The sequence below is a fragment of the Ambystoma mexicanum genome, chromosome 6q, assembly GCF_040938575.1.
Source record: "Ambystoma mexicanum isolate Mex_15411 chromosome 6q, UKY_AmexF1_1, whole genome shotgun sequence".
NCBI classification, from domain to species: domain Eukaryota; kingdom Metazoa; phylum Chordata; class Amphibia; order Caudata; family Ambystomatidae; genus Ambystoma; species Ambystoma mexicanum.
The window spans coordinates 655,601,130-655,628,897 of NC_090937.1; the positions used below are offsets into that span (position 1 = coordinate 655,601,130).

General features: G+C 47.6%; 1 protein-coding gene across 11 annotated transcripts in view; it reads right to left on the reverse strand.

The window, feature by feature from the left end:
* Positions 1-27,768, reverse strand: part of BLTP1 (bridge-like lipid transfer protein family member 1) — a 2,946,455-nt gene that overhangs the window by 2,021,820 nt on the left and 896,867 nt on the right. For all 11 annotated transcript variants that reach the window (XM_069631149.1, XM_069631145.1, XM_069631146.1 and 8 more), the window contains exon 28: positions 989-1,826. In XM_069631149.1, the coding sequence (XP_069487250.1) occupies positions 989-1,826 (838 nt within the window). The remainder of the gene's footprint in view (positions 1-988; positions 1,827-27,768) is intronic.

The window sequence follows — 27,768 nt, forward strand, 5'->3', positions numbered from 1 at the left end:
TAAGGTACTCTGGGCACAGGTCAATTTCGCTGAGGATCAATGAGCACATGAGCAGATAGGTTTGTGAGCTGTGCAACACATGGAGCACCTGTGAAGAAACTGTTTATCCAGAGTACATGCAGAGCAAAGGCAATGCAGTGTCCCACTTTTCAGAATATTGGGAAAGTATCTTCTCAGCTACCAGCAGTAATGGTTTGATTAACCAGTGGGTCAATTATGGTCGACCCGTATTAAAGGAGAATAGACAAGTGCCTACAATTGCAGCTATGATAGGTTGCATTGGGTAATAATGCAAGGTAGGCCCAAGCCAGATTTGCATAGGGTTCTCCCACTTCTGTAATGGAATGGCAGACTGGAAAGCAATGGTCTGAAGGGTTTCCCAGTGGTTATGATGGATGAAAAAACCTTCCCAGCCATCAACGTTCAGTTTTGCTGTTGTCACACTGAACAGACCTTAGCCTACTATGGCTAGAGACCCAAGCTATACCTCATAGACAATAAACAATGATCCTGAAACATGACTGGGGTTGCTTGTGGTCTTGTGCACAAGGGATATGACCCATCAGTTTGGGCTGTGCCCTTTGAGGGTTGGACCACATATGATTTGCATATGGGCTTCCACCTTCTGCTATGGGGTGGCAGGTTGAAAAACGATGGTCTGGACTAACTTCTGTCTTGTGAAGGATTGTGTAATAAAATCATTGAGATTACTGAAACATTAAAGAAATCTAGTTTGGTTGTTTCTTCACAAGTAATGTATTTGTTTGCAGTCTCTTTAAAAAGCAATACATATTTCTATAGTGTGCTTTTTTTTTACTTTCCACGTGTCTTCAAGACGCCAAAGACCATTTCCTTTCCTCCCTACTGACATGGAATCAGTGTTTGTTACTGCAAAAATACTTACAAATAGTTTGTGAAATCAAAGTACATGTATTTCGTAAAAAGTTCAACAAAACATTTATCAAAACAACCTCATTTGCATGCCTACCTTAAATGTTGGTACAGAGAGCTGTTCATACGAAAAAGAACTTTCCTCACTGGTTGGGGTGTCAAGATCCAATGGACGATGCAGAGAGGATTTAGAGGTTCGTTTGTTTGTTGGATGCTTCATTGACCAATTGAACACCTGCAACTGAGTGAGGTAGTTTTGGTAGCAAGCCATTACGGGCTGCTGCGGTGTTATTTGTTCACATTCTGTGCCTTTCTCAGCCTCTGTTGCATACACCGGATCCACAGGATCAGCCTCGCCCCCCAAGGCAGAAACAAAAGAAGCCTGGGAAGCATATGTTCTAAAAGGTAAATTCTTTGGCTCTATATTGTTCTCCGTATGGCTTACCCCAGTCAATGGCCCTTCTATGCTGTGATAAATGGAGCCCCTGCTGTAATCAATGTTCTGTGCTTGTTTTTTTCTCCTTTTTCTTCCAGGATACGTTCCTGGGCCTTCATCACTACTGATTGGCTCAAACTCCTCTGTAGCAGAAAAATAAGCTTCACTTTCTGCCATGGACATGCTAGAGTCCATAGATCTATACTGATGGAAGGTATTTGAGTCTGCAGATGGTGTATATGGAAAAGACCCAAAGCTTCTCCTCTGTTTTGGAGAGTCCAGGACATTCTCGTCACTACGCGAAACATCACTACTAAACTGAACAGCAACCGTTTGCTTATCACCAAAGAAGGCAGCAGTAAGGCTCTTGGTACTTCCAAGCCGGATAGAACTCACAGAAGCCTGCCGTTTCAATGGAGATTTAAGGGGGGATTTAACACCAGATCGTTCTTGGGAATTGATGGATATTGAAGCATTTCCAGAAGCTTCTGCACGAACGCTAGGAAATAAAACAAAACTTTATTAAGCTTAACAAATATTTTGCAATTTGAAGCAGTCCAGATACACAATTGCATCCCACCAAAAAGCATCCAGCATTGTCAATAACAACTGGAGATTTAAAACAGTACAATGTGATACCAAGACTGACTTCATGTACACGAAAATGTGAAGTGAATTTAAAAAGAATCAGAAAATACAAGAAACTTACTTGCGACACAAGTTACTTCAGTCGTTCATACTTTCCCCATATTTAAGGGTATTGGGGTGAGAGGTTGCAACTACTGTGCTGTAAATTACTGGACCCTGTCCCATCATGGTGACTGTGGATCAACAGTTGGGTGTCATGAAGTGGTAAAGGATCAAACATAGGCCAGACTTATAAGGAAAAGTTAAAGCATTTTCTGTAGGGGCAGCAAAGTAACTCGAACATGGCCAGGAAAGTCCTACTCTCAGGAAGGTTGAAAAGGTCCAAAAGGCCCAAAGCAAAGGTTCTTTCAACTTTGGCTATGGCCAAGCTCTGGTCCTTCCCGCCAGCTTAACATAAAAAAATCAAAGGTGAGAGTCCCAAATAAACCATAAAGAAACACAAGACTAAACAGATCATCATTCTTCCCGCCGTTTCAGTCAACAAGCAAAGTCTCCGCTATTCATAGAATCTTTGGCAATATTTTTGTAATGCTAGCTCCTAGTTGGAATCTGATTTTATTTATGTTGTGTCACAATGGGGGTGACCTTAAACTAAGAACTGGACCCTTGGGAAGAAAGGAGGCTACCTTAAAGTCAAAACTGGATCCTCTGTAGGCTTTGGTTCCTCCCCACTCTGCCCTGAGCACTGCATGACCTGGTCTGTAGCGGCAACCAGCACTCTTAGCAGCACCACCATCTCCCATTAAGGTCAGGCCAGGGTCTTAGCTAAATGGGCCATTAGGCCCCTCGTTCGCTTAGGACGTCTGCCCCATGTGACCCCAACTGAGCACAACTATCAATGGCCCAGTACAACAAAAGACCAATAAATTAATTTCTAGCTCCCTTCTTATCATGTGCTTGGATGCAACTCCATCCACTTGCTCCATGCTGCTTAATATTGAGGAATATGCTAACTGCAGTATTCCCTGGAATCAACATACCCCTATCCTCTCATGGTGGCGACTAAGGAACTCGTTACTTACCTGTAACTATTGTTCTCCAGCATGGGTCTGGAATGGATTCACATGCTCATGAATAATACCACCACCACCACCACCACCACCACCACAATGTTCTACATCAGGAAGCAGGGGTGCACTCGATCCCCAGCGCTCTCCAAGGAAGTGCAGGACTTGCGGCACTGGGCCGTCGGATAGGATTTGTTCCTCGTTCCTCTTCACCAAGCATGAGTCGGGAACACAAGAGCAGACTCCCTCACCAGGGAATTGCGTTCCTGCCACAAGTGGGAACTTCGGCAGGACCAGGTGGACCGCGTCTTCAAGTGGGATGGGTTCCAGCTCGATCTGTTTGCGACGGCGCGAACTCCAAATGCCAGAAGTTTGCTGCAGATTACACCAACTGAGGAGTTTGGGGGATGCATTCTCCTTCCTGTGGGAATGCCTGTTCCTGTATGCGTTTTCCTCCATTGCCTCTCCTGCTACGAGTCATCAACACACTCAGACAGCGCCAATGCAGGATGATACTCATCGCACCGGCGTGGCTGAGGCAGATTTGGTACACAGTCCTTCTCAGTCTGCCAGCGTTGCTTCCGGTCAAGCTGCCAGTGGTTCCGGATCTTCTCACCAGAGAAAGAGGTGCAATCCTTCACCACGACCCAGGATCGCTGAACCTGAGGGCTTGGCTTCTGCAGCCTTAGAGTTTGGAGGATATGAGTTGTGGTGCTGGTTTCAGAAGATTACCCCTCTGAGGGTCACGGCCCAGCAGATTCTTCCATACTTGCTATCCTTAGCCAAGGCCGGACTGGCACACGCCTCTATCAAGGTACATCTGGCATCTATCTCCGGCTACATCAGGTCTTCACGAAGATCTTCGATTTGGTCTCACCGACTCGTCAAGGAGTTCCTCAAAGGACTGTTTCGATCTTTCCCGCTGGTGAAGGCTCCGTTGGTGGGAACTCAACCTAGTGCTAACGAAGCTCATGGGGGCCCGCTTTGAGCCTATGCATCAGGCCCCTCCCAAGTCCCTCCCGTGGAAGACCGCTTTCCTTGTGGCCATCACCTCTGCCAGGAGGGTAGGTGAGACCTAGGCCCTATCCTGCAAACAGCCATAACTGACTTTCCATGAATCGAGGGGGATGCTACGGACACACCCTCTTTTATGCCAAAGGTTCAGTCGGAATTGCACCTCAAACAAGCCTTTGATGTTACCTGTTTTTTTTCCCTGAAGCCTTTGGCTGAAAGGGTCTTGCACTCACTGGACGTTGCTCGTGCCCTGATGTTCTACGTGACACGCACAAAGAGTTTTCAGAGGACTTTTCAACTGTTCGTGAACTTTCGTCCTGTGAACCATGGGAAGGCCTTGTCCATCTCAAGGTGGCACTCTGGCAGCATCATGCGCTGCCCGGCTGTCCGGCTGTCCGAGAGCCCACTTCACCAGAGTGATCGCTGCAACTACAGCGTTCCTGTCTGGTGTGCCCCTGCTGGACATCTGCAGGGTGGCTACGTGGAGGTCCATGCACACATTCAAGAAATTCTACTGCATCAACAGGGCTTGCAGGGAGGAGTCCAGAGTCGGCCAAGCAGTGCTACGCAACCTGTTTGCTTTAGGGGAGCCTTTTCCAGAGGTTAGAGTTGATTGCTTCTGTTGAGCCGTGGCTGTGTAATGTTGTACTGCTATGTATTTGTAATTCATGAGTATGTGAATCCATGCCAGACCCCATACTGGAGAAGGAACAAGTTACCTGTAACTATTGTTCTCCAGCATGGGTCTGGCATGGATTCACATGCAAACCCTCCCTCCATCCCCTCTGCGTCTCTTCTTTGTCATACTGCCACTTTACGTGCTTACCAAATCTGAAGATGGCTGCCAGAAGAGGGACTTAGGGAGAGGACTTGCATTGGATGAGGGCAGTATGCCGCAGAGGACAGTGATTAGTTTATGGGAGAAATACAGTTTGTAAGTGAAAGTGAAACAGTTTTTCTTTTACCGAGGATTCCCATCACTAACTCTCCAGGCTGACGTAATCGCAACCAAAAAAGATGTCTTGAATGATAATAGCCACAATTAACAGGAATGCACAGGCTCAAAGGGAGCCGCCATCGACAACGTTAGAACTAGATTTAAATCCCAGTCAAGGGACAACAACGGGAGTTGGCAGAAATGTATTCACAAGTCCCCTCAGGAATTGCAGCAGTCGCAGATGGAGGATTTTGGACCTCACACGGCGGGGCAACACACAGGAAATTGCATGAGTGTTTGCGAACATGGTCAGTGTGAGACACTAACTACCTTGAATACCCCAATTATATGGAGGACACAGGGATCACGCGTTGATGGTTTCAACCCCCTGAGCCATCCGGCCGGTATTTAATCTGGCTGGGAGAAAATAATACTTCTGTGAAAAAGGTTTATATCTGCAAGATATAATAACGTCTCAATTAAGAAGGAACTTTGTCCCTGGTGCGGCCCTCTCAACATTTCATGAAGACATTAGAGCCCAAGTCTATACACTGTGGTGGTCTTTCGAGACACACATTTGGTCTACAGAAACCTGGCACCCTGTAAAGTGAAAGAAATCACCCTATAAACATTGGACTACAGTTAAATCTACACCAACTTGAATTGTCTTTGCACAAAGAATTGTTTGTTGTTTGTATTAGATATGTCCTGATGAGGCGCACCAGAGGGCAACTATACAGGCCGATCTGGATGCCCGAAACTCAAGTCGACAACACCATAGAGCCGACTCCTCCCACAGTTGGCTCTAACTTGGGTTTACACAGATGTGGTAATTGTTTTGTGCTCAAGAGTAACCACTTTAGAACATTTATCCTGTCTTTTATTCTTAAAAATATTGTTAACTATGCACTTTGAGCAATTTAAGGTATTAACCCAAATGGATGGGATGTTCTGATTGACAGAACAGAACGACCAGGATTGCGTTATTTGCACAAGTACGAGTGGTGTTTGGTATGTATGGGGATGAAAGAGTATGTGAGGAATGATACGTGAGATGTAAGGTTTTCGTTGGTGTGTTTGTTTTGAGTAATGGTTTTTAATAGATGTGTTATTAATGTACTTAATGTGTCTTTTTGTAAATGTTTTTTAATGATTATAGTACGATCAAATGAATAAAATAAATGAAATCTGACATACTCTCCCTGTCTACAACATACACCCTTTAAATAGGGTTATTACGTTTGAAGGAATTATGTGGCGTTCTTTACGCATGAATTATGTAAATTAACAATAGGATGGTGTGCACTTATCTACGGATGATTGCATTTTTTGTATGCCTTCAGGAATTGGGCCATAACCGTGATCGTAAAGAAGGAACCTTGATCCAGGACCCTTTTCAATGTGGTAACCTGAAGACCCACTGAGGTCAAAGACAGAGGAACTCCATCACTGTAGGTGGGGCAAGAGATGGGGTCGATCTCACGCTCCTTGTACCACGCCCCAAATCTTCCACACCTGCACGCATACGATTACCTGGTTGATGGTCTGCATGCAGCCAGCAACACCTCAAGTACTTCCTCAGAGAGGTCCCTGTCATCATACCTCAACCTCTCAAGAGCCACGCATGTAGGTTGAGGGACTCTGGGTTCGGTTGAAGTACCCGACCTTCCGACTGGGTCAGGAGATCTGAGCGCCGAGGCAACCAGTGAGGTGGACAGATGGCCAGATCCAAGAGGTTGGTGTACCAAGTTCTCCTCTCCCAGTCCGGGGCGATCATGATTGCACGAAACCTCTTGAGAACCCATGGGATGATGGGAACAGGAAGTAAAGTCCAATTCACCAGAAACGCATCCCCCAGTGCGCCCTTTGCTGGGAATTCCTTCAAGGAAAACTGTCTGCACTTCTTGCCGCAAACAGATCCATCGCTGGGGTATCCCAGAGAGAGAAGACCTTCTCCAGGACTTACTGGCAAACTTCCCCCACTAGTGTGTGGCCAAGCTCTGCCTGCTCAGAGCACCTGCCAAGCCGTTCTCTGCCCCTGCCAGATGAACTGCTGAGACAGAGATTTGGTTCTCCAGCAACCAGAACCACAGCTGCATCACCTCTCTGCAGAGGGGAAGGGAGTGCACACCACCCTGCTTGTTCAGGTATTGGATGACCATCGTGTTATCCGTCAGAATTGGAACAGGCTTCCCCTTGAGAGACGGGGCGAAAGCCTTCACGCAACTCCAGCCTGTTGATGTGCCACCTGGCTTCCATCGCTGACCAAAGGCTGCTCACCTGCAAGTCCTCGCAGTGAGCACCCAATCCTTCAAAGACTCAGGCCTGAGGCCATGGAGGCCAGAAGGGTTCCCCCACCATGAGATTATTGTTGTTCGTCCGCCAGCTGATGTTTTCGACCACTGACCCGGACACCTTGATGGAATCCGTGAGGGCTCCGAGGTACTGCGACCACTGACTTCTTAGAAGCCACTGAAGGGATCTCATGAACAGCCTGGCCTCTGATACTAGAAAAATACAGGAGGCCATTGGACCGAAGAGGCGGAGGAAGGAAGCTGCAGATAAGGTGGTGTGCTTCTGAAACAATTCCACCATCTGTGCTATACTGTTGGCTCTCTCCTCGGGAGGGAAAGCCTTCTCTACCCGAGTGTCTGGGACTGCTCCGATGAACTGGAGCCTCTGGACTGGTGTAACTTGGGACTTCTTCAAGCACAGCTTGTGCAGTAGTAGACAGGTGTCCTCCAGATAAGACAAGACCTGTCCCGTTGACTTCCCTCGGATCAGCCAGTCATCCAGGTATGGGAATACATGGACCCCGAATCTCCGGAGGTTAGCCGCGACTACCGCCATGAGCTTGTGGAGGACCCTTGGCCCGGAGGTCAACCCAAAGGGCAGCACTTTGAACTGATGGTGCTTGTGCCCTATGAGGAACCTCAGGAACCTCCTGTGTTTTTGATGTATCGGCACATGGAAATAAACGTCCTGCAGATCTATTGACACCAGCCAGGCCTGAAGCTCGAGAGCATGGAGAATTTCTCTCAACATCACCATCCTGGATTTGTCCTTCCTCAGGTCCTTGTTCATGGCCCTGAGGTCCAGAATGGGACAGAGACCTCCTCCCTTCTTGGGCACAAGGAAATAACGGGAATACCAACCCGATCCTCTTTGCTCAGGAGGTATCTCTTCCATGGCACCCTTCAACAACAGGGCTCGCAGTTCTTCCTGGAATGCCTGTCCTGGTTGGGTTGGAGGCAGAGGGGGTCTGTCCAGAGGTTTTCATTAAAAAGGCAGACAATAAACTGTAGAGCCCAGGCATCAGAGGCAATCTCCCGCCACGGGGATCAATGCCCTGCCAAATGTCCACCAACCGGTAAGTCGTGGGAGGGGAAAACAGAGGCTTCGAGTATGGAGCCAGACACCCCCCCCCCCCGATGACCGCTGCCGCTGCTTGCTGGCCTCTGGAATCCCCTTGTGCCCCTTCCAGAGTGTGAGAAACGCCTCTGCACCTGCCTGGCCTGCATAGCGCCTGTAGCCTCTGGTTTGGCCGGCTGCGCAGCTAGGCCCAGCGATTTTGCAGCTAATTTTGACTCTTTAAACTTTTCCAAAAGGCATGTCCAGTAGCATATTTTGGACATTCGCAGAGAAGATAGAAGTTTTGAGATATGCTTGTCTCTGCAAGACTACCGCAGATCCCATCAAACGACCCACGCAGTCAGCCACTTTCAGGCCCGTTTGCAGCGACTGCCTGGCCACCTCCTTCCCATCTTCTACCAGCTATATAATATGATAATTTATTTGTATCACACTCGTACACAAGTGTTTGTGTAAATCCATCCGGCATTTCACCTTCAGGAACATGTTGAGTCGCATGCTCAGTAGCTTTCCATAAGCCACACCAGTATTGTTCAAACCCACAGGCTACATTGGTGGTTTCAACGACATGCTGCCAGAAGTAAAGACTTTTTTGGCCATTGCATCTAACCTTTTACCTTCTCTATCTGGCTGCCACAAGGAGGCTAGGAGGATCAGCAATTGACAGATTGAGTGGCATGTTCTGCTTCGTCACAGGACCCTCGTCCAATATGTCCATCAGCTCACAGCCCGGATTAGGCACTGATGCAGACTTTAGACCTAGAGTGTCTGCCACCCTTTCCACTAAGTCGCTGAATTTAGCGTGTGCGTGTGCGTGTCTGACGACAAAGTTTACCACTGTGACGTCAGGAAATTACAAGTTACTCACCGTAGCGACCAACGTAGTCCAAGTCCATAGTCCCCTTTTCTCTGTACTCTATGGGCGTCCCTTTTTCACCATAAAAATAATCTTCCCCTTTAAACTTAGATGCGCGCAGGGGCGCAGCACTGGGAGCATGAGCTCCCCTGACTCCGCTCACCGGCGCCACTCCTCAGTCCCCTTTGGCATGTCGACAATATCAACATTGCCTAATGACACCAGTTTAATTAGGGGGGAGGATGGAGGGGCGTATGGAAGAAAGAGGACTATGGACTAGGAGTACCGTTAGTCACTACGGTGAGTAACTTATAATTACTCCTACATCCCGTCCCCTTTCCTCCATGCTGTATGGGCGATTACACCTGAATGTAGCCCCAGGGTGCAGCGTTGCCCCTCTTAAGAAAACAAGTTCGTTAACACTGCCTGACCGAATGAAGAGTCCGACCTGGTGCTGGCATCCAAGCAGTAGTGTAGCAGTAGAGTAGCCCAAGTGGCCGCCTTCCTGATAACCTGCCACGGAATCTGTCTGTGGAAAGCTACCACCGTGGCCTTAGCTCTGATGGTGTGGGCATTAATGTTTGCTGCTAGCAGCTTGTTCTGCCCTTCATACGCCTCCTTGATGGCCATAACCATCCACCTCGCTATGGAAGCCTTGGAGGCCTGATAGCCTGGTTTTGATCCCCCAAAGGTGACAAAGAGGGTGTCTGATTTGCGAAAAGCTCTTGGTCCTGACCAGGTAGAATTTTAGAGCATGTCTGACATCTAGACAGTGCAGTACCCTCTGAGCATCATCCTTGGGTCCGCGAAGAAAGTTGTAACACTATCTCCTCATTTAAGTGAAAAGAGGAGACAACATTAGGTAAGAATGCGGGGTGCGTTCTGAGCACCACCTTGTCTTTATGAAACGTAGTATATGGCTCTGAAGCCACCAGCGCCTGGATCTCACTGATTCGGCATGCCGAGGTAAGGCCCACTAGGAGGACCGACTTAATGGTTACTAGCCCGATATATCCGCGGACGCCATCGGCTCGAATGGTTTATGGTCCAGGGCGCACATGACCACATTGAGGTCCCACACTGGGTGCGGTTTCTTGATGGGTGGATATAGTCTAGTTAGGCCAGCTAAGTGCCTCTTAACCACCTTCTTGTAAGCTTCAATGGCTGCCAGATAAGCGTGGCATGTGTCTACTTGTACTCCTGAGTGTGCCGAGAAGGAGAGCACATCGTCCAACGTGCAAGTCAAAGGATAGTTTTCCTTTAACTCTGCCCAGTGACAGAACCTGCTCCACTTGCTTTTGCACTGGCTCCTGGTGGCGTCACTCGTAGCCCCCTGTATAATGCCCAGGTTAGTCTGTGACAGGTGCAGATGCTTCAGGGAGACCTGTTCAGGAACCACACTGCGAGGGATACCTTCTGTGTGGAGGGGTGGGTGACTGTGCCCCCCTGCTGAGAGAGTAGGTGTGCTGGGCCCAGCGGGAGGTGTACAGGGCCTGGTCCGACAGGCTGAGCAGCTCTGAGAACCAGAGTCATGCTGGCCACCATGGGCCCATCAGGATGATCTGAAGGCCACTTGACTCACCTGTGCACCAGGGGAGGGGGGTGGGGGGTGAGCGTCATGTTGTTACACTGGATCTGTATTGTGTCGGCCAGCGAACCACTGCCTTGCCACTGCCAGGAGGAAAACTGGGGGCACCTCCTGTTGGCACTGGTGGCGAAGAGGTCCACCTGTGGATGACCCCACCTGTTGAAGATCACCTGAAGGACCTGCTCATTCAACTGCCATACGTAGTTGTCCGCGCCCAGCCTGCTGAGCCTGTCCACCTCTAGGTTAGACTCCCCCCCACCCCCCTCGGAGGTGGACTGCTGACAGATGTTTGTTGTTCACCAAAGCCCAATCCCAAATGTCGACCGCCAGTCTGCAGAGGGGAGGGGAGGGGACCAGCTGCCACCCTGCATGTTCATGTAATAAATGTAGGTGGAGCTGTCCGTTTGAATGAAATCACTTTGCCGGTGATAATAGGTAGAAAGGCTTTGAGAGCAAGCTAAATAGCCATCATCTCGAGCCAGTTCATGTGTGCTAGCTGCTCCTGCCGGGACCATACTCTGTGGACGTTCTGACTGTCCAGGGTAGCTCCCCATCCCTCTAGGGATAAGTCTGCGGTAATGGTGACCTGAGTTGTTGCTTGCCGGAAGGGCCTGCCCATCTGCAGGTTGTTGTCCGTACCACACCAGATCAGATCCTGGTGGAGCTGTTGTGGTATGCAGACCTGCTCCGCCTGCGAACCCTTCTCCTGCTTCCAGGAGGCTGAGAAACGTAGCTGCTGCCACCTCATTTTGAGCCTCGTATGTGGCACTGCAAGAAGACATGCAGCCATAATTTCCAACAGGTGTTGGTACCACCACGCCGAGGTCACTGCTCTCCTGAGAAAATGTCCAGTGGTCCTCTTGATGGACTTGATCTTATCCTCTGAGGGAAAGATCCTCTCTGAGCTTGTGTCCCAAATAAGTCCCGGGAAGGGCAGGCTCTGCGTGGGCACCAACTGTGACTTTTTGAGATTAATAGAAAATCCCAGGTCCTAGAGTGTATCCACGAGGGCGGATGCTGTATGTTGGATCACCTCTGGAGATCTCGCTCTGACTAGCCAGTCGTCTACATATGGGTAAATATGATGGCATTGCACCCTAAGTAGGGCTGCCACTGCATTCATTAGCCTTGGAAAGACCCTGGGGGCCGAATTCAGTCCAAAGGGTAGAACTCTGTATTGAAATAACCCATGATCTTGAACCTCAGGAAGGACCGATGGGGTTCCCAAATCGGGACGATTAGGTAGGCATCCTTCAGATCCAGGGAGCATATCCAGTCTCCCGCACACAATGTCTCTGCTACGAAGGTTGGGGTAACCATCTTGAACTTTTGGAGGGGAAGGGAAAGGTTCAAGTTGGAAAGGTCTAACGACACTCAGGCCAGCCTGGTTCTTTTTGTGGACAAATTAATAATATGTCTACCAGTGCTCTAAAATCTCATGAAATGTTAAAACCCCGAACAAAAAGATACTGACCCAAATGAAATTGTAAATGAAGGGTTGGGTTTGGATAGTGTGGTGAATGGGCATGGCTTTGCACCAGACAACTTGTGTTATAGGCACATGAAGAGGGTGGGGAGAGAAAAGGCAGCAAACTCCTGTTAGGTCTGTTTGCTAATACCCTACGCTTCTGGGGTTCCAAGAGTATTTATTCCTGACAAGTTGTCACCACAAATAGTACAATGTGTGGTGCACCTATCTTTGTGCAGAGGGAGGGGCTTATTTCAGGTGGAAGAAATTATTAAGTAGGGAATATGAAAGATGCGTTTTGCCTGGATGAGAAGATGCCATAGAGGTTTGATACCAAGTTTGGTCTCTGTCACAGGAGCATAAACAATGCGAGCCACAAGACAGGCTTGAAAACGTATAGGATGCTCCACATCGTTGTAACGCGCATGGACATATTGGTCCTGATGCACGGAGGAGACAAGGTGAACTTGACTCCCTTTTTGTAAACACCTTTTCAAAATGGAAAGTGTGATGGGCTAAACACTAACAGAGCCTTTTGGATTTGCAGTGAAAACAAACCCTTAAAGCACAGTTACAGCAAATGGGCAAAAATGCATCTGTGACATGCAGATTAAGCAGGTGCCCACTTTTTCATCTGTTTGGTAATTTGGGGAGGACTAGGTGTGAGAAGAGTCCAGCACCAACATATTCCAGTTTGAATTATTTATAGAATAATGGAGCCAATTCGTGTGGATAACAACAAGAAGATTTCCCTTTTGGAACTTTGAAGAAGCCATAGGCAATATTTTAATAACTGCAGTGTTACCTTTATATGAAAAGGATTTAATCATAATAAAATGATTAATGGAAGATATGTTGTTTTGCAGGTCCTTCCAGATGAAAAATATTTTTGGGATTCCATTGATTTTGGTTGTTCATTGGTGTTGGGCAAGTGACGAGGTGTTTTGTTGTATTGATATAATTGAAATTGTAAATGGTGTAAGGTGAAGTATTGTAACTCTTGATGAAGCTTCAAGATTCACAGAGAGGAAACGAAACATGTTGACATAACAGTTGCATCTTGAAGAGAACATACATTACATTTTAGCTAGTACTATATACCCTATAAATCAGAACCAGAGCTTAAGTAACAACATGTAGTGCATATTCTGGTGTTATAGAAGTTTGAATAACTATGTGACACTATGTGTTTAATGCCATATTGATACAAGATATGCACCAGGAGACACTGTTGGATGTGTGTTTTATACAAAGAAGAAAATATAAATTTATATTTTTCAAAAAGTATTTGATGATTTTATTGAAGAAATGACAATACATAATTTTTCTACTTTAATTAAAATGCAAGGATGCATCACTCTAAGTGCCAGCAACAACATAGGAAGCCATTGGGTTACATTTGTCTAATAGGCTATATGTTTTCTCGAAACATAACCCGATGGTACGTTACCAAATTTCGGGACCGATTCTTTTCTTATAGTAGCTTATTAAGCGTCTTACCTTCCACTTTTCATGCATTACTGAGACTTGGCGCTCATCTTTCAATTCTGCTCTTCCTGCTTCTCTATTCACTTCTGATACTGTATTTACCCATACTCCTTCCTATACTCCTCCTTCTCTGGGTCATGCAGGAGGTACTGAGATTCTTTACCGGCCCTTCTCCACAATTCATTTTAACTCCCTCTTGTTACCTACTGTGAAAGGATGAGGAGGAAGCAGGATGCCTGAACAGAAGGTTGCTTTCTTTAAATAAAAAAATAAATGAGAGTTCCCTTAGCAATGGAACCCAAGGACTTGCTTCAGTCTTTTTGGGTTATCGCTGTTCTTCAGGGTGTGGCAATAAGAATAGAGCCGACAGCCCCATTGCTCAGTCCAGCGGTAATTCCTTGTGGCTTCTTGCTCCGAGGTACGTCTCTCCTGCAAGCGGAAGAGAAAGTTGTTGTTAGTCCTTCTTCTCTGTCCGCCTGATATATGGGCTGGTGCTGTCTTAACCAATCAGGGCCTGGATACTGTGGGTGTCTACATAATCTCTCCCAGGGCCCGTCCCCTCTCTTCTCCGGGTCGTGGCTTGCCATGATGCCTTACTGCCTCGTTTCTCCGGGGCAGACTGAGCCCCGATACTGCATGTGGGATGTACCGCCTTGATCTCTGGCAAGTGTTCTGGGTCAGGAGGCTGTGAACTGTTGTGCAGGAGGCCGTGCTGCAGTATGGGTATGGTCAGCGGCTCCGCAGCCTCGATGCATTCCGTCGCAGTGACTGTTATGGTGGGTTCCCGTGAGGTGGCATCCCGGGTCTCTGCGAGTCAGGCCGGTGTTGGTGCTGTGGTCCGACACATCAGTGATTCCTTCATGAACCCTGTCTTCCCCACTGACCAGGTCCCTACATCATGGACTTCGTCAGTGCCTTCCGATCCGTGTTTAGGTGGGTTGTGTCAGCCGGGGTCCCCCTGCATCGCATAGTCCTAAGCATCCTTGCACCTACTTTCACTTGTTTTGAATACTCTCTTTCTACTTCTTGTGACCTTTCTTCTAATCGATCGTCCTCCTAGCTCTCTTTTCACTTTCCGTGACAACATTGATGCTTTACTTAGTGTTGTTCTAGCTTGTTCTAATCTCTTCTTGTTATTGGGTGACTTTAAACTGCATCTTTCTTCTAGTCATTTACTCTATTTCTGGCCATTATCAACTCCTAGTGTCTCTCTCCACTTCCTACTCCTCCTACTCATATTTCGGGATCCTCCTTGGATCTTAATTTACCTCGTCAATGTCTACCTCAGAGGTCTCTATCTGCCCTATTTACTCCTCTGATCATCACTTGCTCTTATTTTCTATGTATCCCCAAGTATGTGACACTTAATTTAAACCCACTGGTTTTACCCCTTCTTTTTTCCATTGCGATCTTTGTATCTTCAATACCCCTCTCTTTGTATATTCTTGTATCACTACTCTCCCATCTTTTACAGCTCTCTCGATGGATGACGCTGCATCTGTTTTTTCTGCTTCTCTTGACACTTACTATCCTCTTTCAAAATGTTCTCTTTCTCCTAAGCCTTCTCAGCCTTGGCTTTCTCAGTATGTTCGCTCCATGCGTAGGGCTCTCTGTCGTCTGGAGAGTTGCTGGCATAAATCTCTATCCGCGTCTGACGGTGTGTCTCTTCCTACCATACTTTATATGATGAGGCACTTCTCTCTTCTAAATGTATATTACTGTGATCTCTTGTACTCTCAATGCTCCCACCCTCGCAGTTTTATTCAATCTCTTTCTTGCCTATTGTCTCCCCCCTTGCCTGATCACTCCTTTCTCTCCACACTTACTGCATCTGACCTTGCAAAGTTCTTCACTTCTGAAGTGAATTCTTTCCGTCCTGCCATTCCCCTTGCTCGCCACTCTTCATCCTGTTCTGTTTCTCCTCCTCCCCCACCCCCTGCTGCTAGTCTTTCCTCTTTCTCACCCATCTCTAGTTCTGATACTTCCTTACTCATCTCTCGGGCATACCCCACTGCTTCTCCTAAATATCCTGTTCCATCTGCTCTCACTTCTAAAATCTATCCTTCCCTCATTTCTTACATTACTAGTCTTTAACATTTCTCTCACTACTTCTACTTTTCCTCTTCCATTTAAACATGCGATAATTCTTCCTGTTCTGAAAAGAATCTTCTTTGGATCCTGCCATTCCTTTGAATTTCCATCCTATTTCTCTTCTTCCCCATCTTTCTACATTACTGGAATGTCTTGTCTACTCTCATATTTCTTCCTTTGCTACTCTTAATTCTACTCTACCTCGCTTTCGATCTGGTTTTTGAGCTCTTCATTCTACAGAAACTGCTCTTTTATCTGTTTGCGACTCTCTCCTTTCTGCCCGCTATGCAAAACACTCTATTCTTATAACTGTTTGGACTTATTCGCTGAAACAGTGGATCACACATTACTACTTCTTTCTCTATCCTCATTTGGCTTTTCTGGCTCTGTAATTTCATGGTTTCAATCCAATCTTGCTAATCGTACCTACTCCGAATCCTGGGCTGGTGTTAATTCGGAATCCCTTTCCACTTCTACACAGTGTCCCACAAGGGTCTGTCCTTGGTCCATTTCTTTTCTCTTTGTATACTTCTCCTTTAGCTAAGATTATTTCTTCTTTTGGGTTGTCTCATCACTTTTATGCAGAGTTTACTCACTCAAATGTTCTTGATTAGCAAACATGCCCATTTGATTAGCAATGTTGTACTAATATTTTAATGTCACTAGAAGTATTTGCATCCAAAACATAAAATGAGCATCAATACAGCATTTTTGTGTACCGCTGAAGTAAGATATTAGTGAAACAAATCAGACCTTGCAAATTCTTTGAAATTCCACTCGACCTGCAGGTTAAGTAATTTAGTTTACCTACTCGACCTAAAAGAAATGCACTTGACCCACAGCAACTGGTGTTAAAAAAAAAAGAGCTTTCTATAAAATAGTTAGCACAAACCCACTCTGTTTGGTACACTGCTGCCAGCTATGTTAGTTAGGCTTGTGTACTCATTATGCAAGAGGAAAGAAAGTAAGAGACTAAGCAGAGTAGACGGCCTAGCAGGCAACAACTGGTCAAACTAGATGGAATATTGTAGTTTGCTGCCATCTCACTTTCAGGAAAACTGGTATAAAACCGCTCATGCGTTGAGCACCAGTTGCACAGATAAATGCAACCAGCAGGTCACAGAACTAGATTTTCCATTAAAAGCAGTTGATCGTGTGAGCATGTACATTTTCAAAAGTGTTCACTCATCAATCTGATGCATCTTCCCAAACAAACAAAACATCTAGTTGACACTGATATTTAGATACACTAACCTAAACTTTACTGTAAACCATGGAGACAATGTAGTGTTTTACAGTAGCAATACTGTAGTTATGCTTATGCAGTCACTTAAATTGTTAGGAATGGAATTGCATGACCGTTTTTAATAAAGTTATACACACTGGTATTTGACCAAGAGGATATAGTTAGGTTAATACAAGTATGAACCAGACTTCTTTTAGTTTTCAATTGTATGAAAAATAAAAATAAATGTTGCATAGCACTGCCACACAGGCCTTTGGCACTTAAGAGTGAAGGAGACGATTACTATTGCACTCTCTCTACATTAGCCCCTTTGAGCTCACCGTGAACATTGAAGAGGGTGGAAAGAGCTTTGAGAACCAGAAAGGAATTCAGGGTGAGCAGTGCTTTCATTGAACAGGGTAACTTAAATAGCCACATTTTTGTGTCAATTTAATTGGCAAACCTACAGAATTGCATAGCAAACTGCTATGTGACACTGCTTATTTTATGCGTTGCGTCTGATATACATTCAAATCTTTCTGCTTGTCTTTCCGGGATCAGAACTTGGATGTCGGACCATTTTCTTGTCCTTAATCCAGCTAAAACAGAAGTTCTTTTTTCCTGCCATTACTATCACCCCTCCTGTTTTCCTTACATTTGTTCTTTTTTCCCCTTCGCATCTGCCCTTTTCTCTGACTGCCCATAACCTTGACCTTCATCTTGATATCAACCTTTCCTTTGCTCATCGTACCTCAATTACATCTCGTTCCTGCTGCTTTCATCTTTTTAACATCCATTTCTTCTATAATATTCTCTCGATTGTTCTATGGTTCTGTTCTTTTATTTGGTCTTCCCGCCTACCGTCCAGCTACCCTTTCATCTATTTTCAATTCCTCTATCAGTCTGTTGCATTCCCTACCTGTTTGTGACTCAATTTCCCCTTCCTTGGCCTCTCTCCGATGGCTACCTTTTCACTCTCCGCTTTAAATCAATTTTCTCTGCATCATATATAAATCTCTTTATGGACTTTCTCCTATCTACCTTGCCACTCTTGTTTCCTTCTATGTCCCCAAACCCTCTTTCTTTTAACTGTTCCTTGTCCCCCTTGTGCTTCCTCTTGTTTCCGTTCTTTCTGTCTTCTGGCTCCTCTTAACAGGAATGTTCTCCCTCTCTCCCTCCAGTCTATTCATTCTTACTCCACCTTCCATTTTACCCAAAATACCTACTTGATTCTGCCTTAATTGTAATGCGAGTTCTACTGTAATCTATTTTATTTTATTGTATCCACCTGCTCATTTTTATTGTACTGTAAAATTGGTTTTGTACAGCGCCTTGGCGTAAGGCACTATATAAAAAAACAAATAAAATACAAACAAATAAAATACAAAATATTTCAGGAACAAGCATTTCAGACTACCATCATACCAATCAATGGACTTGAATGTTTGGAAAAAGATAAAAAGCAGCACGAAGATAAAAGATGTAGCCTGCAATCACAGTTCAAATTAGATGGTTTTGTTTTCATACACAATGGATGGAAGTAGGGGGTGAAGAGCTATAAAGCGGGAGAAATTAGAAAGTTTACTGAAAAAGAAGTGGAGAACAATAATGAGGAATGTTGAAAGACATGGAATGTATATGTAAAAAAATTGATGTGGCAGAATTCACAAGAAAGACCTTTTAAGATCCAGTTACTTACACATACGTGTCAGGGCTAATACTAACTGTGCCAGAATTAGTCGGCACTAATACTAACTGTACCAGAACTTTGCTTGTTGCGGATTTGGCCTAGCTTACCTTTAACTTCCACCAGCCTGGAAGGTAGTTTGCATCATTGCTATCTTGCATTACCCTGTCCTAGTTGTCCCCGAAGCACATCGGGCAGTTTCAAAGGTGCCGCCCAAGCCAATATTGTGCACCCTGTGTCCCCTCCCTTGTTGAGTGCACATGGGCTTGAAACTGTTGAAGGACATAAAAATGGCTGAACTTTTGAGATTATCACCCGGAACAACTACCTCTGAGCTGCTTCTTCAGAGGCGTTAAAAAAGGTACTCAGGCATTTCAGACTCCTTTGAAGGACGGAGATGGTCTTCGTCTCCCTCCCGGCTTCAGGTGTCCAAGCCATTGTCAATGCTAAATGGCTCCAGATCACCCGGTATGAACTGGTTAATCATTTAGAGACTGCCTTTAATGCCATACGTGAATCGATGAGGGCCCTGCGCCTCATGACACTTCAGAATCGGTACACCCTAGACATTCTTACCGCAACAGAGGCAGGATGTGCCAAAATTAGTGCCACCTAACCATTTGGATAATGGGACCCTATTTAATACAATCAAAGCCTTGCATAATCTGCGAGAGGCCATATATAGAGTCTGGCATCAAAGAGGCTCTTTGCTTGGGTTCCATCATAGCAAAGTCTGACTGTGAAGATATTGATGCCAATTTTGTTTTTCTGTTTGTCCCGTTCTGTTCCTGCCAAGTACTCATTAAAAATGTTTTATTTAAGTTTATTGAGATTTTTCATAACAAGTCAAAGTCAATACAAATGATTATTAGGGCCATTCAATTGCATGTACATTCAGTTAACACTTTCTCCCCAACAACTTAAAGCGCTTTCATAACGATATCGCCCCTCCCCCCCTATGAAACAGTGTTTCCTCTTGCTTTGCATGTTTTGAATAATTCTGATGGTTGTGATTAGTGCATGATGTTTACGCATTATGCATAACAGTAATGGTGGTTGCCTCTGTGTCCTTTTTTGAAGTGGACATAATGGTCTCTTCTGGTGGTACATTTGACACATTTCCGATAGTTGGGCAGGTCAAGATGTTTGGTCTTCTCTTTGAACATTATGGAGACCTATGCATGTATTTATTCACAAAATCTCCCCACAATATGTCACATTGCATGGATTTCGCATGTAGGGCAGCATTAATCTTTTCCATTACGCATGCTGCCAACAAAAGAGGGGCTGACAGACCCGTGATCCTCCTCCATTCTTCCTCACATTTCTCAAACCCAAATAGAATTAAGACGGGGCCAGCTACCCGCTGGATTCCATCAAGGTCTCTGATCCACCCCAAGACCTCATCCCAAAAAATTCTAATACGGAGACAGCTCCACCACATGAGCCAGTAGTTTGCAGTTTCTCCACACTTGCGCCAACATAGCGGGCTCGTTGACTGGAACATCTGGGAGAGTCTGTGCGGGTCATATTTCCACCTATGTAATAGTTTAATGGCATGTAGCTTATATTGACTAAACATCGAGACCTGAGAGGCGGCCCTGCACATTTTCCCCCACATGTCTAGGTCAATTTCATCACCAAACTCTTTCTCCCATGTTTTCTTCAAGTGCAAAGTAGATCCCTTCCCAGCCACAATCAGTTTCCTATATATATATGGCAGATATCAAGCCTTTAATTTCTGTTCTGCAATTTAACAGTTTCTCGAACGGGGTAAGGTCTCTACTGATACTGTCTTTCCACTTATCCCTTGTCAGAACACCCATAAACTGCAAACATTGAAAGACAGAGAGGGGGCCCAACCCCAGAGCTTCCTCCAATTCTGTGATTGTGATGAAGGAACCATCTTTCAAGAGCTTGCCTACTCTTTCTAACCCTGCCTCATGCCAGGATTGAAATGTTTGCAGGTTGGGGATGTCCTCTCTGATGCCCGGAGCCCACAAGTGCATCAGAGGGGACAGCCACAAAGTGATCTTTTGCATATCACTCCTTTCCCTCCATAGTTCCAATATGGTCCCCAGTATCGGGTGATCTCGTAGTCTCCGTAGCAATTTGTTCTTCGGAACCCAAAGATATTCAGATATCATTGCTGGGGTTAGGTAGTGATTGTCTAGTGCAATCCATGGAGGTTCCTTGCGATTCCTCAAGTGTGGAATTAGGATTCTTAGTTGGCTAGCCTCATAGTACATCTTCAAGTATGGTAGTCCCACTCCACACTTGGGTAGTGTTAAGGTCTCATAAGCAACCCTTGCCTTCTTCCCCTGCCACAAGAACCTTAACATCGCTCTTTTAACCTCTTCAAAGAAGTGCTTCGGCATTCAGATAGGGAGCATCTGGACCGGTTAAAGGAATCGGAGGAGACATACCATTTTAACTGCATTGAGCCTTCCTAACCATGACATTGTGAGTTTCTCCCATCTAATCAGATCAGCGTGGAATATCGATAGGGGCAGGGGCGGGGGGAGTTGGCCTCATATAGCTTGTCTAGGTCCTTCGTAACATTTATTCCTAGGTATTTCAACATAACCTTCTCTACTGTCAGACCCAACCGGGAGAACCTCTCTATGTCCTCTTGTGCGAGTTTGTTCAAGGAAAACAGGGTGGACTTGGCTCTATTTATTTTAAAACCTGAGAGCTCACCATATTCTTCAATTAGATTAATTGCTCTGGGTATGGATGATGTGGGGTTTGTAATATGTAAGAGTAGGTCATCAGCATATAGGGCCACCTTGTATTCTTTTCCTCCCATTTGGAGTACTTCCACCTGTTGGTCAGTCCTACATTTTTGGGCTAAGGGTTCCAAGTAGAGCGTTAAGAGTATTGCTGAAAGGGGACATCCCTGACGTTTTTGCCTACCCAATTCAAACCAGTGGGAGTATTCCCCATTCACAAACACTGAGGCTTTGGGGGACGTGTATACCGCTTGGATCCCTTTCCTGAATTTGGGGCCTTTGCCTACCTTCCGCAGGACCGCCATCAGGAAGCCCCATTCGACCCTGTCAAAGGCCTTCTCTGCGTCTACTGACAGGAGGGCAGGATTGTTGGTCATTTAAGGGAAGAGCGTGAGGATCATATATGCTCTGTGGGGGTGCGCCGTGGGAGATGGAGCCAATCAAAGTAAGTCCCAGACCACCTTTCGTTAGGCCTCACCGTCAGGTGAGTGCGTATTGTATGGTTGACAGTCCAGTGGAAGTTTATCAATTTTCAGAAGGCCTCTGGTTTGCAACGGCCGTGGTAAGTATTCCCAGAGGATGGCACATGCCCAGATGTCGGGGGCCCAACCCTCTTACAACTTCTTGTGGTTTGTCCAAGCTTGGTCGCCTCCTTCGCACTGCGAAAATTGTGTTGTCGAGGTCAGGTTATACAGTTCTTCGTTGGGGATGTAATAATCCCTTTGGATGTCTCCAGAATGGTTCCAGGAGTATGGCCTGGTGTGAGTCGAGTTCGCACCCCTGTTACAGGCTTGATAGGGCTGGTTCTGCTTTTAATGAACTAAGATGGACTGGGCTGCGGAAGTTTAATGCCACCGACCACCGCATCAAGTGTGTCGGGTTCCGAGCGGAGGTACAGACCATACTATATGAACATTCTTTAAGGGTCAGTGGGTCCATAGGATCAGACAGGTAGTGTTTTTCAGAGATAAGGTAGAGACTGGGAGGGGAAAGAGCCCGAAGACATCCTGGCTCCTGCAGTGTGCGCAACTTTGGAAATTGTGCAGGGTGAAGGGGGTCACATATCCTGCTTTATGTGGAACAGGAGACCCTGCAGCGCACACAGGTCCCAGACACGGATCACCACATTCAAGGCATCGGATCAGGCCCCTCAGAAAGGCTATGGCGGGGGGTGCGGTAAGAGATCCCAGAATGTGTACTGGCATTCGTCCGCCTACACCCCGCTACACGTTACCACAGAGCCAGTGTTGGAGACATTGAGGCGCAGCGGGTCGTAGTGGGACCAGTGCAGCAAAATATCTTCATGTGACCAGGTTCGCTAGGTGGGGGGGCCCTGGGTCTGTGACCTGCTTCCCAGATATGTGCCCTTCCCTACCGGATCACCTCATTGCTAACACACCCGGGCTGGGTTTCCAAAGCAGTACCCAGTCAGATGTAAGCTGCCACGGTCTTCAGGCCGCATCTACCTCTTCTCCGCTGGCAGTGGGGTCGCTGCGTCCTGCTGTCACAAGTCTCTCCCCTTTTCACCTGCTTTTGTTGTTTGCTTGCGACCTTCTGGGATGTCTTCTTTCTTACGGTCCGGGATTTGTACAAACCCAAACGCTGGTCCTCGGATTCCAGGGTGAGGTTCGCTATCCAGCTTCCGGTAGCATTCAGAAGTCCAGGGTGCATACCAGGAAGGAATGAAGTTGCACTCGGAGGCATGGAACGCTGTGACCCGAGCGCGGAAGAAATCCAGGAAGATAAGGTAGAGGAATGAGAGGAAGGACGGGGTTTCAAGGAACCGGGAACAAGGAATCAAAAGGGAGCCCCGAACAAACTCCGGCAACACACGTCCGACTACAGCAAGCGGTAGCGTTGAGACGCACAGAGCCGCGGGGCGTGTCTGTTTTGTAGAGCGTGGAACATAGAGACTGACCAGGAGCGTTCCGTTTCGAGCGGCCATGTTGGAAGGATCACTGTATTCAATCCCCTATGGGTCAGGGACCAGGAAGTCCAGAAGGGGCGCAGACGACGGTTCATGACACCTTCCTCTCTAGGTCGGGGCCTTTACACTGCAGGTCCCCGGGGGCACTGACAACGGGTTAAACAGGTTGCATCATTTCACGTTGGTGGAAGGTGGAGTGCGAAGCGGTTCGCCTTCAATGTTTTCCCTGGGACACTCGTTAGTCTGTTAACTCTGCCACCATCCCCACGCTCGCCGGGGTGTAATTCTTATTTATGGGCAGCGACTGAAATAAATGCGTTGGTCCAGGGAGTGGGGTTATGGACGTGGTGCTATCCCGTCAGTCCAAATTCAGTCCCCACAGATATCGGAGCTGTAGTATGGCTCCCGCCTGTACCAGCGTATCTACACCATATACTGCCAGGGACGGAGTGGGGTGGAGGTATAGATCTTCGTATGCAGCCCTGCGGGTGGAGTGATCAACGGGCACACCTCAGGCTTCTGTTTCAGATGTGTGTCCCCATCCGAACTCCCCTCTGCGATGTTCCTGCGAACGGGATTCGGCAGGGGTCGTCTGCCTTTTTTCCTTGGGTATGGTGTCTTGGGGGAGGATCAGCTCCGCTCCGGGCTTCCTCCAGTCACAGCGGGTGTCTCCCACTGGATTTGCTGATGTGGGGGGATCTGCTTACTGCATCCGGCGTGAACTTCAACTCCGGGGTACTTTCACTTTTGAAGCTGCAGACAGGACCACGCTGGTGACGCAGCGTTCATGCAACACTATTCCGGGGCGAATCCGGCTCAGATTTTTGTCGGGTTTTCGATCAGCTTGAGGGGGCCAAGTTCCCACACTCGATTCACCATGTTTTTCTGGGGGCCGGGGAGGCCGTTTAGTGTGGGTTTAGACCACTTTTAGGGCTGTGGGAAGTGGAGCTCACACGTAGGCTTGACTCATCCGTGCGCCCCCTGGTAACCAGTTCTTTTAAGATGCTGTTCTGTTAAGTTAACTCTAACAGCCACTATTATGTTGGTCACTCTGTCCACAGGTAGGGCCACTTCCATCTCAAAACATAGACGCTGTGAGGGATAAGAAGTAAATTCCGACACAGTGGCGGCATGTTTCCTGATAAATGAATAGTTACTCACTGTAGTGACTGACATACTCCTAGTCCATAGTCCACTTTCATCCATACTGCATGGGCGTCCCTCGCTAGGGTCGGGAGACAGAACCTTTATCACCAGAAAAAGCCTTCTTCCCCTTTAAATTTAGAGGTGGGCGGGGGCACGGCCCTGCAAGCATGCACTCCCCGACTCCGCCTACGGGTGCCACTCCTCAGTCCCCATGGACGCGTCAACAATATTGACTTTGCCTAATGACACCAGTATTATTAGGGGGGAGGATGGTGGGATGTATGGAGGAAAGGGGAGTATGGACTAGGAGTACGTTAGTCAATACAGTGAGTAACTTAATTACGCCTACGTCCCGTCCCCTTTCCTCCATACTGCATGGGCGATTACAACTGAATGTAGCACCAGGGTGGAAAGGAGAAGTTCCATAGAACCACTTGTCCAAATGCCGCGTCTGATTTGGAGCCAGCGTCCAAGCAGTAGTGCTTACAGAAAGCCAAAGGGGTGGCCCAGGTGGCCGCCCTGCTGCTGATCTGCCACAGCACCTGCCGCTGGAATGCGATGGCCGTGGCCTTGGCTCTGACAGCATGGGTGTGTATGTTAGCTGGAAGTGGTTTGTGCAGCCCCTCATAGGCCTCCTTGATGGCTGAAACCATCCACCTTGCTATAGAGGCGTTAAGATGACTGATAACCTGGCCTTGACCCCACGAAGGTGACAAACAGTGCGCGTCCGACTTGCGGAAGCTCTTGGTCCTGTCCAGATAGAATTTCAGAGTGCGTCTGACATCCAAGCAGTGTAAGACAAGCTGCGCTTCGTCTTTAGGATCAGCAAAAACATAGGTAACACTATCTCTTTGTTCAGATGGAAAGCAGAGACTACCTTAGGTAGGAACATAGGGTATGTTCTCAAGACCACCTTATCCTTGTGAAAAGTAGTATAGGGTTCTGATGTCACCAGAGCCTGGATCTCGCTGACTATGCGAGCAGAGGTGAGGCCACCCAACAAGGCTGTTTAAATTGTGACCAATCTGATGTCCGCGGATGCCATTGGTTCAAAAGGTTTGGGCGCCAGCGCACCTAACACTATATTGAGGTCCAAAACAGGGTGTAGCTTCTTGTTGGGCAAGTAGTGCCTGGTGAGGCCGCCAGATGCTGCTTAACCACCGGGTTGGAGGAGGAGAAGACAACCTCCTGAGAATTACTGTAAGCCCCTATGGCTGCCACTTGGTGCGGCAGTTGTCTATTTGCACCCCTGATTGAGCGAGGTGTGCCGAGAATGAGAGCGCATTGTCCAATGTGCAAGTAAGGGGGTCGATCTCCTTAGAGTCCGCCCAGCGACAGAACCTGGTCCATTTACTCTCGTACTGGCTCCTAGTAGCCTTGCTTCTAGCGCCCCAAATGATGTCCAGGTTAGCCTGATACAGGCTCAGATGCTTCAGTGTGACTTGTTCAGGAACCACACTGCTAAGGCTAATTTCTGTGGAGCGGGGTGGATGACCCTGCCCCCCTACTGCGAGACGAGGTGAGCTGGAGCCAGCAGCAGGTGAATGGATGGTCCGAGAGGCTGAAGAGCTCCGAGAACCACATTATTGCTGGCCACCATAGAGCTATCAGAATGATGCAGAGGGGAGACGATTCCCGTATCTTGCAGATCACCTTGTGGATCAGGGGTGTGGGAGGGAATGCATATGCTGACATGCCGGTCCACTGTATCTGGAATGCGTCGCCCAGGGAGCCGGGGCCTAGCCCATGCCAGGACGCAAACTGCTGGCACTTTCTGTTGGACTGGGGGGCAAAGAGGTCCACCTGAGGGTCCCCCTATCTGCTGAAGACCCCAAGCAGGACCTGATTGTTCCAAGTGCCATTCGTAATCGTCCGCTCCCAGGTTGGACTCCCCCGGGAGGCGGATTGCAGTCAGGTAGATGTCGTTCTCCAGGGCCCACTTCTACATGCTGACTGTTAGGCTGCACAGCGGAGGGGACCTGGTGCCACCCTGCTTGTTGCCAATTATGTCATGCTGGTGGGGTTGTCAGTCTGCATGAGGACTACCTTGCCCCCAATGAGCGGAAGGAAAGCCTTGAGAGCTAGCCAGATCGCTTTCAGCATCAGCCAGTTGATATAAGCTTCCTGTTCCTGCAGCGACCAGACTCCATGGACACTCTGGTTGTCCAGCGTAGCCCCCCAAGCCTTCAAGGGAGGAGTCTGTGGTGATGGTGACCTGAGGGGGGTGCCTGCCGGAAGGTCCTGCCAGTTCACAGGTCGCAGTCCCTGGACCACCAGGTGAGGTCCAGATGGAGAAATGGAGGAATGCTGACAAGCTCTGCTTGGGAGCCCTGCACTTGATTCCATGAGGCCGAGAAGTGCAGCTGTAATCTCCTCATCTTGAGTCTCGTGTGGGGGACGGCCAGTAGGACCGCTGCCATGATCCCCAGTAAATGCTGGTACCACCAGACCGAGGTCACCTCTCGGCTGAAGAAGTGACGGACAGTCCTCTTGATGGCCACAATCTTGTCCTCCTAGGGGAAAATGCTCTGGGAGCATGTGTCCCATATGAGGCCCAGAAAGGTAAACGTCTGAGTAGGCTGCAACTGAGACTTGAGGTTGATAGAGAATCCCAGCTCGTGGAGAGTATCAGAAGAGCGGAGGAAGTGTGGTTCACCGCCTCCAGCCAGTCGTCCAGGTATGGGTAGACATGGTGGCCCTGAGCCCTGAGGAGAGCTGCCACTGAGTTCATTAGTCTGGTAAACACCCTAGACTCCGTGTTCCTGGACGTATGGGTTGAGGTTAGTAGCCCGGAGCCATGCAGTCCACCTCATGTCAGTGGCGATGCATATATCGCAGCTAGAGGTGACAATGTGGGCCACAGTGGACTCCATGATGTCCTGCGCCACCAATTTAGCCTCCGCCAGTCCCGCCTTGAAACGGGCCTGGCTCTACACTGGAAGTTCGGAAGGAAGTTGGCTATTTCCTGCCAAAGCCTCTGGTTAACAGATGCCAACATGGCATCCGCATTGGATTGACGAAGGTGCAGTGAGGTGTTGGAATAAAGCTTCTTTCCATAAACCTCCAAGATCATCTCCTCCTTGCCTAGCAGCACAGAGGAAGAGGTGGCCGAGGACGACTGAGGCTTGGAGTAGAGTTACGCTGCAGCGATCACCGAAGAATGCGGTTGAGGGTGCGCCAACAGTAAGAGTGGATCCCCCTCCATTTGACAGGCTGGGCCGAGTGGGGCTTAAGCCACCCCCTTTTGGCCAAGGC